This window comes from Carettochelys insculpta, chromosome 2 (assembly GCF_033958435.1).
Source record: "Carettochelys insculpta isolate YL-2023 chromosome 2, ASM3395843v1, whole genome shotgun sequence".
Taxonomy (NCBI): Eukaryota; Metazoa; Chordata; order Testudines; family Carettochelyidae; genus Carettochelys; species Carettochelys insculpta.
The window spans coordinates 131982871-131997928 of record NC_134138.1 but is presented as its reverse complement, the minus strand read 5'-3'; the positions used below and the strand labels follow the sequence as shown (position 1 = coordinate 131997928).

The following is a 15058-nucleotide window of genomic DNA, read 5'->3' as shown; positions in this document are numbered from 1 at the left end:
TAGTGTATCTTTTCTTTGGGATGTCACACACACACTTTATTTCTTTAAGAAAATAAAGCAGAATTATCCTTAGACATCTTGGTTTTGTTGTATTTTTCTGTCCACCCACTTTCCAAAACTAAGTTATTGTACTGATCTTAGGTGAAGGTATTTTCACAACCAAAGTCTCAAACTTGGTAGCACAAATTCCATGTTTAAGATCTTTTTAAAATGCCTAGCACTTTGTAGCCTTAGTATTTCAAAATAAGCTGAATTTAGAATAAAATGTAATGTTTTGACTCTTATTCAAAGATATCGAGAATCAGTTTGGATCTTCAAAAAATCTATGGCCTTAGTTCATCAATGAGCTCTTAAGAAGATGTACATCCTCAGTTTTTGCCTGCATGGAGCTCATTGCAGTACTGGGGCCAAAAATCGGAAGGCAGGTATTCCAAAACTGTTGGTTCATAAGACAATTTCTATGTTGTGCTGTTGGCTAAAAAAATTTTCTTTCACAAAGTTGTGTGAACCCCTTTCTCTCCAATTGCTGAGCACGTTACAGCCTAGACTACTTATGTGGAAAAGTTAAATTAGGAAAGTGTGGCTTTTTAGTTGTCTGTAGTATGCTAGATGCTATATCCTTTTTCAGAAAAGTTCATTCCATAGGCTCCTTTGTCTCCATTTCATTTCCTCTTCCCTGTATTCTTTCTGTCAGCTGGAAACAAGTTAAACTCATAAGAGGGGTATTTGCTTTCTTTTTCATGCACAGCTAACAGGGCCAGATCCAGTACCCATGGCACTCAATAAGCAGACCCCTCTTTATGCAATTTAATACTGGATTGGGACCATAGTACATCAGAAATTGTGTGCAAATAAATTGTGGCTAATGCCCAAACATTTTATTTCTGAGAGACATTTTGTACTGTGATACTGAGCTTTCCCATCAGGTGTTGTCTGTAGTTGTAATGGTGGCTAGTGTTACAAAAACAAAAAATAATTCATTCTTATAATTTTTCCCCGTTTTTTGATCTCCTGAAAAAGAAAAGCAACAGTGGCATCCTGTGGCCTACATTGTTAATAGCAGGTGCTTGTCTTTTTTTTTTTTAGAGCAAAGTCCATCATTCTTTATGGAATAGTGGGAAATCGAGTTATTTTGATTAACTTAAGAAAAATCTTCTACAGTTCAAATCTCGGGACTTCCATTAGTCTTTCACTAACACTTTTTGTTTCTTTGTTTTGACATATGGTGCTCAGGGTACCAGTACTCCAGCACCATAAAAAGCAAGTAGCATAATTAAAGTTAGTTAAGTGGGTCTGTCCCACGAAAGCTCACCTAATAAACTATTTTGCTAGTCTTTAAAGCGCTACTTGACTGCTTTTTGTTTTGTTTGTTAAACTAAGAGCTAGCAGTGTCTGGAAGATCAGCACTGGTGTTTGCTGTTGGATAGCCAGGTTGTATAGTGATAAGATACCAAACTCACAAATACAATTGCTTGAAGTATTATGCCTTTTATTTATGATTTATTCTAATGCCAGAAAAGACGACAAAAAGTGTTAAATCAGATTCTAGATTTAGTAATCCAGAGTAAGAAGGATACAGGTACAACCTGTGAGAACATCCCTATGTGTAAGATGCAGTGGGGGAAAAAACTCTTAATTTTAAGATTGCTTGGTGATAGGTTGACCCTTTGCCAAACATTGAATTGAGTAAAGCTCAAACTTCTGAAAACCAGGAAATGCACAGCAAAGGTTGGGACAGTATCCTCTGAATAAGCATCAGGCAGTTGTATAAAGTCTGTGAAGTGATTGTTAAATTGTATACATGTGGTATCCTTTCTCAGGAGTTGGCTAAGTGTGTGACTGTATGCCAGGATCTGGAAGCTCATGAATGTAAAATTGCTTAGGGCCAGTGAGAGTATATGGATGTTGAGTCTTTGCTCAAAAACAGTGAAGTGAAAGTGGCCTGGGCAGCATTTTATTTCTTCTTTTCATTTCTGTTTGTCTTAATGTTGGATGGAATCCTGCAGATGACGCTTACTTTGTTTTAAAAGGAGTTGACTCATTAAACTATAACCAACGGGGATAATAGTAAATCATGCAAACTGAACAAACCTGGTCCCCAAATAGAGCAATTCATAGTAATTTCTTGAGTTTAAAAGATATTTAGGTCACACACACACACAAAAAAAAATCCCCCTTTCATCCTAAACAGTTTGGGACAAAATTTTTAATTTTTTGTTCCCAAGAATTGTTCCCTCTCCCTGAGCTATTTTTGTTCATAATCTGACGTTTATAACTTGGAAGTATCAAAATGACTATTTGTTCTGGGTAAAAGTTAAGATTACTCGGTATGGACAGCTGTTTGAGTCCTGTTTTGAAATTTTGTCAAGAGAGGTAATAATATGAAGATTCCGTATTTTCAGTGTTTGCAAGTCAAACTCTTTGTTGCAAAATCTGGATAGAAGGGAGGTCTGTAAATACCTTTTCGGACAAAAGGTTTAATTTCGAAAATGTATACAATTTGATTGAAAAAGATGTTAAGAAAACAGCTCATGAAAAGATGGCAGAGGGATTTGTAGTAAGAAAGTGATTTGGAAGGGTGTGTGTCAACATGGAAAAGGAAACACAGCTTGAATTTTGCTAGCACATAAAGAGGTTTTTTATTTTTTTGTTTTTTTTATAAATTACTGTATAGATCAGGGTATATAAACTTCTTACATTGGGCACCCCTTTTCGTCCTTGCAATTAGCTGGGGTTACCCAACCTGTCTAATGTAATCCAAACCAACAGAAATTTCACCTATGTTCATGTGGGGGAAAAGAAAAGGCACCAAAACCTTTCAGCACGTATAAGAAAATAAGTATGTAGAATGTACAAACTTTGTTAATATGTATATAAAAGTGAACATACATAGATTAAAACCAGTAACATATTTCAAAATTTTAATGAATTGGAGAGTGCTTTATATATATATATATATATAAAATATATTAAAAATATCTTGCTGTTTGAAAACTTCATTCCACCCACTCTCCAGCTTGGGGCAAACAAAAAATCAAAAGCTCCTTGCTGTTTAAAGAGCTCGCCCTCCACCTACCCTCCAGCCCTCTTGGGAAAAGTTAAACAAAAGAGCAACATAATGGCACTCAGAAAAGCCTGAACTGTCGCGGAAGCTGAACAAAGGGGCTGTCCCAGTAGAAGCTTATCCCCACTCAGCTTCCCCTGCCACACGTGTCTCCCAGCTTGCGCAGGGTGTGAGACCGGAAATTATTCCAGCACTCCCAGGCGGACGATGGCCCCAGGAGGCAGGACGGCTGGCGACGCAGGTCAGCCCAGCCCAGCGAGGTTGCCAAGGCACCCGTGGCAGGGGGACTGGAAATGAAGCTGGCCCTACACCCACGGCAGATGGAGGCAGGCAGGCAGTGCTGCTGAGCTGACAGAGGCTCTGGGAGGCAGCGGAGGGCCCCCTGCAAGGAGGGGGGGAACCAATTGTGCTCCTCCCCCTTTTGAAATTTCATGTCCACCCAAGGGGGCATGGCCCCATTTTGTGCACCCCTGGTATAGATGGCATCTGACTCTAGTTAAGATCATTATATTTTTTGCTGTTGGGGAGGTGCTGTGTTGGAAGGGCTGGGTGAAAAGGGGAACATACTTGTACATGTGGTCAATGTGTCAAGGAATTAGACGGTTTTGTGAGGAAATTATTAAAGAGATTCATCTTATGTCACCTTCCTAGGGATCCCCGACCTGCTTACTTAATGTTCCAGTCAACGATGTACATTTTGAACTGAACGACAGATTAATTTCTTTTTACTGTTAGTTAGCAAGACTTTGTATTGCACAATATTGGGAAAAAATGTGGTCTATGTAATTGTGGTATAGTAAAATATGGGTGGTTCTCATAATACAAGAGCTTTCACACCATATCTGCACATATGAGAAAAGCAAAAAAGAGGAGATAAGTGTTTAGAAATTTGGTTACCTTTTTTAGCATGTTCAGAGGAGGAGCGCTTTCTAGCCAGCAAGCCAGAATCATTACTGAGATTCTTTGAATATGAAGCTGATCCTAAATGGGTATAGTCTAGTAAATTAATATTTTTTGTAGCTTTGCCTTAAAGTTTTTTTTTTTAAATATACGTTTTCTTAAGCTTGAGTCCCTAAAAGATTTACTAGTGTCATGTGCTACTTTTCATTAAAAAAATCACAAATTGGAAAAAAAAATTAGAAACTTTGAAAATGACAACTGGTTGCACGTTCTTAAACTGGCGCACTCTGGTCTGGCAACATCCCTGATCCTTCTGGATGAGGGATGCATCTGGAACAGGGAGCTGTGTCAGGAGGGCAAGCTGAGCTGCCTCCTGGCAGCCCCGCTGGGGGCCGGAGTGGTGGTGTCTCCAGGCATTCTTGCAGGGGGCTGGGGGGCCACAGCTGGAGGACCATCTGGGGCAGCCAGGGACTGGTTGGGGGGGTGGGGAATGGGACATTAACCACCCCTGGGGTGCAAAAACCTTTATTCAGGACCAGTAAGGTCCCAAAGGTGCTGGACCAGGAAAGTGCAACCTGTTGTTTTGTCAGGGATTATATTTGCAATCTCTAGCTCAAAGGACAACAGATTTGGCTCAGTAACCCTACCCAGTTCAGCATTAGCCTCATAGAGAAAAAACAAATTTCAGAGGCATCTAATTTGTCAGTTTTGCAGTACATAGAAAGAGCAGCCTGTAAACAGACATGAGGGTGCAAATCTTAATGACTGTGTAGTGGTTCTGCAGTGCCACTAGTATAGGTTTGAGAGTAGGAACAAGGTTCCTGAGTAATCTTCTTGTGGGGCAGTAGTAACTGAACCTGTTTTAGCCCTTCAGACCATTCAGTTGATACAAGTGCTCCTAGTAAGGATGTACATGGACAGGTGTCTGCAACCAAAATAGTGAGAAGAGACAGTTTTTCAAATTTGGTTACAAAATCAATCCTTCAGGAACCACAATGCATGTGAATACGCGACAGTGTTTAATCAATAGCGTCAAACTATATTTTTTGTAACCCTTATTTTAAGAACAGCACACACATTTGTCATCTCTCCCCAACCCCCACACTGGAAAATATGAATTTTATTTTCATCCCTGGGAATTTACTATATTATATCAAATCTCTGATCCACTCAGCCCAGCAAGCTGTTTCTGACAGTGCTTCAGAGGAAGGTAGGAAAAATACCTCATACTGAACAGTTATGGAATAGCCTGACTATAGGAGAAGTTTCTTCCTAAAGCTAGTCATCTAGAGGCTGACTTCTCCTATGACCTGCTACTTGAGCATTTACAATTATATTGTATCTTGTGTACAGAAAGGACATAATGTCATTCTGGATATTCTCGTTAGCCGTGTAAATATTTAACCCTTTTCTGAGTCCTAGTAAGCTCCAAAATCAGTTCTATCTAGTGGCAATGAGTACCAGAAATTACTTGTATCGGAGGGGTAGCCGTGTTAGTCTGGATCTGTAACAGCAACGAAGGGTCCTGTGGCACCTTATGCTCAAAACTTTTCTGTTAGTCTATAAGGTGCCACAGGACCCTTCATAGAAATTACTTGGGAATCCGAAGGGGGTCAGTTTAGGACCATACAGTATAATAATTTCCACAAAGGGTGCTCCTTGCATTTGTACAACAATAACAGTTCATGATGTCGCATTTCTATATTATTATAAAATGCCTCTCTGTGAAACATATTACTAATTTTCTCCTTGTCTCTTAACTTCTTTATTGCATCCAATTACAGCATGTACCCATCTCTCCTTTATTTGCAGTTACTAAATCACATTCAAAGACAATTAAAATATATTAAACAGATTCCTAATATTATTTTCCACAGAAGCAATTGGTGACTCTGCCAAAGAGATGTTATCTTTTCATAAATGCAAGGGTAGGGTCCATGAAAAAATTCCCTTTTCAGATGTGAACCAAAAACATTTGAGAATCCCCATTTTAAAACTGGAGGGAGGGGGTAGGGAAAGACACCCACACTGCTCCGTACGTGTCCGGAGTGGGACCCTGTTCACTGGAGCCTGCTGCACCACGCTCCACTCAAGCCAAATGGGATCCAGACCCCGCAGGGAGAGTTGTGCAGAAGCACACAGGCATAGCAGTAGGGCCAGCCTCACCCAGCTCAGATCTGAAAGGAGCAGGAGGATGAGTCAGTCGCTGGCTAGCCCCATCCCCTGCTGACCCCTTACCTGTCCAGACGTGAGAGGAGGAGGAGGAGAGAGTCAAGTTCTGGCCAGGCTAGAAATATGAGCTATTGTTTCAGTCGTGGCAGGGAGGGGTCACTCCATTGTCCGGAACCCCAGAGGCACCACAAATGACTCCTTTAAGAGCTCCAAGTTGCAGATGCCTGCAGATGGCCAACACAAAAAAACAAAGTGTAAACACACACGTGATTAAATTAGTTCAGCAAACAGCTCCTGCTTTAAGTAAACTTGACTTAATTTTATGGTGTAGATGTGTCCACAGCATGTAGTTTGTGTCCAGTATAAAAATACTTCACTAAATTTGATTATGTTTAAAACATTCAATTTTAAGATAGGGGAAAAATGAAAATATTGATGTTCACTATATAATTTGTGGGTTCTTGTAATTCTTTTCTGCCACATCCTAGCTGTACAATGGGTTTCCAAATAAGGCCTTTTGAAAGATCTTGGTGCATACAAAAGCAAATCTGACATATTGAAAATCATATGAGACCTTTGCGTACATGATAAAGTAATGAATGAAGCAGAGGTTTACAGGACCTCACCTAATTTACAATTAGTTTGGTGTACCCTGATTGAATGGCAAGTGTATAAGTGAATATGGCTGCGATGCGTTGTTCACTGTGCAGCATTCACCTATGTACTGAATAAGGCAGGAATCTTGCCGAGAATACATAACTATGAAATTAAAGAATGCTGGCCAGATTCTAGGGTCCCCCTACCCCCAGTGCCTCTCAGTTCAGCTGTTTTAGGCTGCTTTGGTCCAAAACCAACAAATGGCTGCCTAAGCAGGCGGTGTTACAGGGAAGAGTATGATCGAAAGAGGGAAATGTTCTGAGGAATTAGTGGTCTCTTGCCAACTGAGGTTAGCTGTCTGCTGTCTAGTGCCCAAAGGAATGCCCAGTCTTGGCATCTTAAGGCATTTATCACAGCTTTGGATGCTCAGATAGCAACAGTGGCCAGAAATGCATCATTTCACCACTGACTAGCAGTGAATGTATCTGAGGCTACGTCTACGCTACGAGATAAAATCGATTTTAAGTCAGCTAGCCTGATTTTTTCCAAGTTCCAGTCCTCACTGTAAATTCCATTAGCTCAATTTATGGACCACTAAAATCGACATGATATAAAAATCCTAAAATCGTAGTAACCTGATGAATGTAGTGTTCAATTTAAATTTTAAATTCCGAATGTAGGGTAGTGAGGATGTGGCATGTCTTTAAATCAAATTCATTAGCCTCCCCAGATGTATGTGTCCCACAATGCACCACAGATCTCCACTCGGGCCTCTTACATCTCCACTGCTCTCAATTTCAGAGGAGTTAGGCAACAGGAAGACTGTTAAATTTCAGCACCTGCAAGCCCGTGGCCATAGGGTCATGAGAGGCTGAAAAATCTTCTTACTTTTTCTTTGCTAGAAACACAGCTGTGGGGTTTGTGCTTCTACATATGCCCCGTTAGCTGCCCTTTTTTCTGCACTGCCTCACGCCAGCCGCTGGCCCCCCCTACCATGTGGCAGCTAGGCTGTGGGTGGAGATATTGTCTGGTAGTATGAGAAACATCTTTTCAGCCATTTACATGTTGTCCTGACCCCCACATCCCCTGCTTTCCCTCTCCCTGGAGGTGCCATGCAGTCTGGAACATTCCCGCATCCAGCCGCATCCAACCCCGAACCAATAAAAGGACGTGCTGTGCAAGATGTCAGGAAGATTGCGTATGGTGGGGGGTCATGATTTTCGAGGTCTGGCTTTAACAGGAGATCGTTTAGCTGCCCAGGGGACATCTCCCTTGGTGGTCACGATTTTTGGGCCTGGCTATAGCACTGATCTTTTAGCCGCCTGGGAGACATCTTCCTTGATGGTCACGATTTTTGGGGCTGGTTGTAGTGGGAGTTGTGTAGCCATTCGGGGGACATCTCCCTCAGTGGTCACGATTTTTGGGGCTGGCTGTAGTGCTGGTCTTTTAGCCACCTGAGAGACGTCTCCCTCGGTGGTCACGATTTTTTGGGGCTGGTTGTAGCAGAGGTTGCTTAGCAGCCTGGGGAACATCTCCCTCAGCGGTCATGATTTTCAGGGGCTGGTTGTAGCTGCGGGTCTATTAGACACCTCTAGCCATACGTGTTTCAATGAAGGCCATGTGTTAGCTATACAATTACCACAGTTGTCAAAGTACAATTACCACCCTTCTCTTCTTTTGCAGGTGCAAACCTGCCTGTAGTCTGGGGTCTTTTAACCTGATGAATCTTCCGAGTTTCAGTGTAGCAACTGTGCTTACTTAGACATAAGGGTCTTCTTTCCCAGGTGGCCTAAACCTAGATTCAAGTTCCTTAAAGGGCCTCCATGAGCAGTTACGATTTTTGTGGCTGTCAACAGTGTGCTGCCTTTTAGCTGCCCTAGGTCATTACTGATGATTCATTCGCATTTCAGTCTAACACCCATGTCTACTTAAACATACTTAACATGGCAGGGGAAAGAGGGGAATGAAATGTGGGAAGATGGCGTCATATACCCACATCTACTTGTGGGGCCAGAATGCAACGGGGCTCAGGGAACTGTTCGATAGGTTCCCACAATACAGTGCAGCAGCACTCGATTTAAGTTACTTGTGTGTGGCAGCAGTAAGTCGATTTTGTGGGGAGGATGTGGCAAGATAAACTCAACATCAAATGGATAAAACCCAGCATTAAGAAATCAATTTTATTAACATAATGTAATTTTAATAAAATTGATTTTTATCTCATAGTGTAGACACAGCATGAGAAGAATGTCCACACTGAGCTACTACAATACTCTCAAGGAGGGACTAGCAGTGAAAGCCATGTGAAAGTTCAGTGAATGGCAGATAAGAGAGTCAGTGTGCTTGTTTTTTTGCAGTACACTCTGGCTCTCTGTCCACTTTCAAAGTTGTAAGTGGGTGTGCTGTGGTGTGCAGCTCCAGCAAGAGCAGTGGCAAAAGCCAGCAGGGAACTATTTAAAGAGCTGACAGGGAGCTGAGTTGCAGTAGTGCAATATCTGTAAGAATTTTTAAGTTACTTTCATCTCTGGGTCTGTCTTAACCAGTCAGTCATCTCCTCTCGAGCACACAGCAACAATAAGGTTTCTTTAGGCTTCAGTGGGCGTAGTGTCCAGTTCCTGGCAATGGATTTTGGCAAATTGGCCAAAGTCCAGAGAAGAGCAAGAAAAAATTATTAAAGATCTAGAAAACAAGACTTCCAAAGAAAGATTGAAAAACTTTGGTTTGTTTAGTTTGTAGAAGGGAAGACTGAGAGGAAAAGTAACAGTTTTCAAGTATACAGAAGATCGTTACAAGGAGGAGAGAGAAAATGTATTCTTGTTAACCTCTGAGGCTAGGAGGAGAAGCTTAAATTGCACCATGGGTGGTTTGGGTTGGACATGAGCAAAAACTTCTTAACTGTCAGAATAACGAAGCACTGGAATAAATTGCCTGAGGAGGATGTGGAATCTCCATTACTGGAGATGCTAAGAGCAGGTTAGACAAACCTATCAAGGATGGTCTGACAATACTTAGTCCTGCCATGATTGCAGGGGATTGGACTAAATGACCTTTTAAGGTCCTTTCCAGTTCTACAATTCCATGGAGGGTTTGGAAGACACAGTCTGTGTTGACCAGGGGAAGAGTGGCGAGTGACTATGGAATTCACCCTCAGTGGAGATCAAGATGAGGCTACCTCAGCCATCTTTACAAGCGGGGTTAGTGATGGGACTTCAGTAGCCTAATCCCCCACACCCCTCTTTTGAATTTTCCTCTTAAAGAAATAGTTTTAAAAAAACTGTCCTTCCCCTCTAATCCCCTCTGCATCAGATCTAGAGGTAGAATCTTCTGCAGACCCATTATCATTCACCTGAACTATTCAAGCCTCACTTCTCCAACAATCACATGCAAAGTAAGCAAAGATAAAACTGTAAAAAATATAGATTTGTCAATGTGACCATGTTCATATGAAACCTATTTTGTACCACGTTCTACTGGGACTAACCTCCACAAACACAAAATAAAGCAACGTCCGCTTTTCTTATTTCATTTTCCCCAGTGTCCAGAAGGATGTTGCATTTAAAGCTCATATATATTTCATGTGATTCAACTTTAACGGGTGAAAAGCCAACTTCAGTGTTTGGAGTAGTTTCCTACTTTCCATACATTGAATTTCTTGTGGGCATACAATTTCCTGTTGCACGTTGGTGTCACAGCAGTCTCCTGCTTGGGACTTTGAGTCATGCAGGAATAGAGAATGGGGCTTAATAGAGACAAAAGTTGAAGGAAGACTTACGATGTAAAATGTTTTGCGGAACATGTACCTCAGTCATTTCTCCACTCAATCACAAGGCTGCCCCTTGAAATAAACATGCTTGAGGAAAGAAATGTTTAAATTTATTGGACTGCAGTAATGTTAAACCAAGCTCCTTTTTGTCAGTTAAATCAACAGCTTAGATAAGGGGACTTGGTTTCAGTATCATCTGTTGCACAACAAACCACGCTTGAAGAAAGAAACAGCACCCTGTCAAATGAATTTCCTTTAACTGTCAAAGAGGCTATTTTTAGTTTGATCTGCCATCTTTCTCATTTTTTCTCCTTAATCATCTCTTCCAGTTTTCTCAGATTTTAGCCCTCCTCCTTTCTTGTGCTCTGCTTCCTTCAAGTATAGATATCTGTTGGCAGTATGGGTACTTTTAGCAGTAATTTGTCACAAATCTCTATGTATTTACTGGGAATGAACTACGATAGCACTTTCACGGAAATGCAGTTCTCACCTCCCCTGCCACACCCACGTCAGTCCTCAGTTTGTGAAGGGAGGGAGTCCTGGATCCACAAAAGGGGCGTATTGGGATATCTAGAAGACCATACTGACAGCCACAAAGTCTGAATTAAGCTCCTAGACACCTTATACTTTGGTGGGAGAGTCACATATTGGAATGCAGTCTGCGATATTGGAATTACAGGTGGAGCCTAAGATAGCAAATGGAAGTTGCTGAGGAGAGGGCTGTATCTTAAACCCTGCCACTCTCACAGAGAGAGCTGCCTGTATTTGGGCTGCAGGGAGATGCTTACCTCTGCTAGCAATCCATAGCTGGGACCTCCTGGAAGCAAGTCATGTAGAGAACTTAGCCTTTTCTTATGAGGGAAGAGTTAGGAACCTCTATCACTCCATACAAAACACAATTCAAGTCCAGTGCTTACAGTAGTCAGGTGGAATGTGGGGGCCTAGCTTTAGTTCCCTGCCCAAGGAGGGCAGAGGATTTGAAGAGGAGTCTCCCACGGCTCTCAGGAGAGTACTCTAACCATTGAGCAATTGGGATATTCTGAGGTGGGGCTCCCCTAGCCTGTCCTGTTGCAACCTCTGATCCCAGTTAACCAGTTAAAGGGGGAGTGAGCAGGGGGAGGGGGCCATTCCAGCCACAAGCAGGACGGGCTGCTCTGGGCAGCTAATGCATCCATGGGGCATTGCACAGGGCTGGAGCAGGCCCCTGCCTGTGGTAGCTAGCGAGCTGCTTCAGCCCCCACAGGTTAACCAGAACCATTAAGCATCAACAGTGAAGGGTGATGCTTACCGGTTAACCCATTAACCTTTCATATCCCTGATACCTAGGTCAACATATAGATCAAATCTTGCCCAACAATCAAACTGCTGCCAATCTTTAGCATGTACTGTATAAAGGTTTATTTATAAGAGAAAAGAAAGATGAGAGTAAAAATTGATTAAGTCTCTGATTGCTTCCAAATGATTTTGAAGGTCCTCAGTCCCTGGGTTAGAATGTTCCCATTAGTATAAGTCCATAGTCCAGAGTTCAGAAGAGGAAAGAGGCAATGTAGAGATGTTTCTGGGGCCTTTTATAGCTTTTACCATGTGGAAGGATCTTCATGGTTCCAAACAAAGACTTCAGCACAGGTTGTGGAAATGTACAGGCAGAAGATGGAGTTCAATATCACATAATCTAGTGACACATCCTTGTATGCTTTGATGAGTCTTTGCAGAGGCTGTTACTCATATTCTAGCTGGAATGTCCACAGATGGCGAAGGCTTCTTACTGTGGCCAACTGTATGTATGTGATGGGTGATCAGCTAGAACAGCTCATTCAGAGTGTCCTAGCAAAAGTAGATGGAGATTGGCTTGTGGGTGTTAGCACAGAAGGAAACATTTGAAATACATATAAATAACATAATCTTATTCAGCAAACCATAACTTTCTGTTGACCCCTTACCTGACACATTTTGTGCAAGATTTGCTGCACTTGTGTAACAGTGATCTATGGAGCATATTCTAATCATATAATACCACCCTGGGTGAGGCTTTTCTAAACAACTGAAAAAAATCATGCAAAGCACGGGACTTGGTGATGATCAAGCATTTCAGCTACCCAGACGTCTGTTAGAAAAATAGCACAGAAGGGCACAGGTTATCAAATAAGTTCTTGAAATACATTAGAGACAATTTTTTAAAAAAAAATTCAGAAGGTGAAGAAAGGAGCCAGGGGAAAGGCTGGTCTAGATGTAATTTGGACACATGAGCAGGAACTGGTTGAGAATTTGAAAATGGAAAGCAGCTTGGGTGAAAGTTATCATGAAATGGTAGAGTTCATGATTCTAATAGAGAGTAGGAATGAAATCAGAACACGAAAGATAATGGATTTCAAGAAGGCAAATTTTATCAAACTTGTAAAATTGGTAGGTAAGTTCACATGGGAAGCAAGTATAACGGGAAGAACAGTTTGAACGATTTGGCAAATTTTCAGAGACAGTATTGGGGGCACAGCAGCAAACTATCCCACTATGCAGGAAAGATAGGAAGTCTGGCAAGAGACCACCCTGGCTTATCCGGAGATTTTCAACGATCTGAAACTCAGAAAAGACTCCTACAAAAAGTAGAAACTAGGTCAAATTCTGAAGAATGAAGATAAAAACCACCACAAGCATTTAGGGAATAAAAGGCACCAAGAAAGTATTTTACAAATACATTAAAAGCAAGAGGAATATCAAAGAAGGGGAGAAGGACTATAACAGAAAATGTAGAAATGTCAGAAATGCTAGATGCTTTTTTGTTCATTTTCTCAAAGGTGGTCTGGTGAAGAGAATGTCTGTGAAAATGAGGTAGGATCCAATACTAAAATAGGAAATAATGTTAAAAATTACTTAGAGAAGTCACATGTCTTCAAGTTAGCAGATCCTGATTAAATAAATCCTGGAATGGTCCAAGAGTTAACTAAGGAGAAATCTGAACCATTGCCAATTATCTTTGAAAACTCACAGAGGACAGAAGAGATTCTAGAGGACTGGAAGTTGGCAAGTATAGTTCCAACCTATAAAAAAGGTCAACCCCAGGGAATTAGGCCAGTCATCTTAACTCAGTATTTTGAAAAGTAATGGAGGAAATAATCAAGCAATCAGCTTGCAAACAGCTAGACAATAAGGTGATAGTAACAGTCAACATGGATTTATCAAGAACAAATGCGTGAAATCAACCTGATAGCTGAAGCAACGTGGATAAATGAAAAGCCAACAATGTGGTATATCTTGACTTTGGTAAGCCTTTGATACTGTCGTGCATGACCACCTCATACACAAACTAAGGGAGTATAGCCAGAAAAGAGCAACAAGGACTAAAGGTCTGGAAAATATGATGTGTGAGGAAAGAGTGAAAAAACCTTAGGTTCGTTTATTCTGGAAAAGAGAAGACCGAGAAGGAACATAAGAGTTTTTAAGTACATAAAAATCTTGTTACAAAGAGAATTGTAAAAAAAATTATTCTCATTAGCTTCAGAGAGGAGGACAAGAAACAGAGGGCTTAAATTACAGCCTGGGTAGTTTAGGTTGCACATCAGGAAAAATTTCCTGTCAGACTAGCTACGCACTGGAACAGATTGCCAGAAAAAGGTTGTGGAATCTGTCATTGGAGGGCTCTAAGAGTGGGTTAGACAAACACCTATCAAGAATGGTCTAGTTACCAACGAGTCCTGCCTTGATTGCGGGGGACTAGACTTCCAGACCTACCTTTCTATGACTCGATACCCAACACTTTTGAGACTATTTTATCCTCACGCACGTCCTGTTCTGGCATGAGGTAAACAGGTCCAGATGGGGAAATCCCCACCTGCAGAAGACCTGCAAGGCCACATCGTCTCTGAGGAACCTCTCACGGCATGAGAAAGACCTGCTCAGACAATTGGCTAAGACATTCTGGGTGGCCAAGAGGTAGGAGGCAATAAGGTGCCCCGGTGCAAAGATCCCACAGTTGAATAGCCTCCTGACACAGGTGGTGGAAGCAGGCCCTGCCCTGCCTGTTGATGTAGGAGACCACTGACGTTGTTGGAATTGACCTGGACTGACCTGCTTCCAAGCTGGGGAAGGAAGGCTATATGGGCGAGGCGAACCTCCCTGAGCTCCCTGAGATTGACGTTCAGGGAGAGATCGTCTCTCAACCACATACCTTGTGTCCACATGTCCCCAAGATGGGTGCCCCACCTGGTGTCCGATGCATTGGTTGTGATTTGAAGGGTTGGTAGCAGAGTCGAGAACGGAACCCCCGCACACGCCTCCTCTTCCCAGGTTCACCAATCCAGAGAATGGAGCATTTCTGGGGAAACCATCAGGATTCTGTCCCGTGGAAGGATGGTTTGTGAGCCCACACCAGCCACATCTTTAATGGGCGCATGCAGAGCCTGGCATGCTGCATCACATAAGGTGCAGACCTCCATCAGATCCAGGAGGCACATGAAGGCCCTTGCTCTAGTCATAGGGAATGACTGCGTGTCCAGGACTGTAGACTTGATTACCAGGAAGTGGGACCTGGGGAATGCGGCCCTAGCCGCTGCTGAATCATTTAGGGC

The 15058-nt window shown here is 42.1% G+C and overlaps 1 protein-coding gene across 1 annotated transcript in view; it reads right to left on the bottom strand.

The window, feature by feature from the left end:
- Positions 1-5921: 5921 nt before the first annotated feature.
- The window catches only part of BCL2 (BCL2 apoptosis regulator), a 164038-nt gene continuing 154901 nt past the window's right edge, over positions 5922-15058 (bottom strand). The window contains exon 2 of the mRNA XM_074987778.1: positions 5922-6360. Within this exon, the coding sequence (XP_074843879.1) occupies positions 6337-6360 (24 nt within the window). The 3' untranslated portion in view covers positions 5922-6336. The remainder of the gene's footprint in view (positions 6361-15058) is intronic.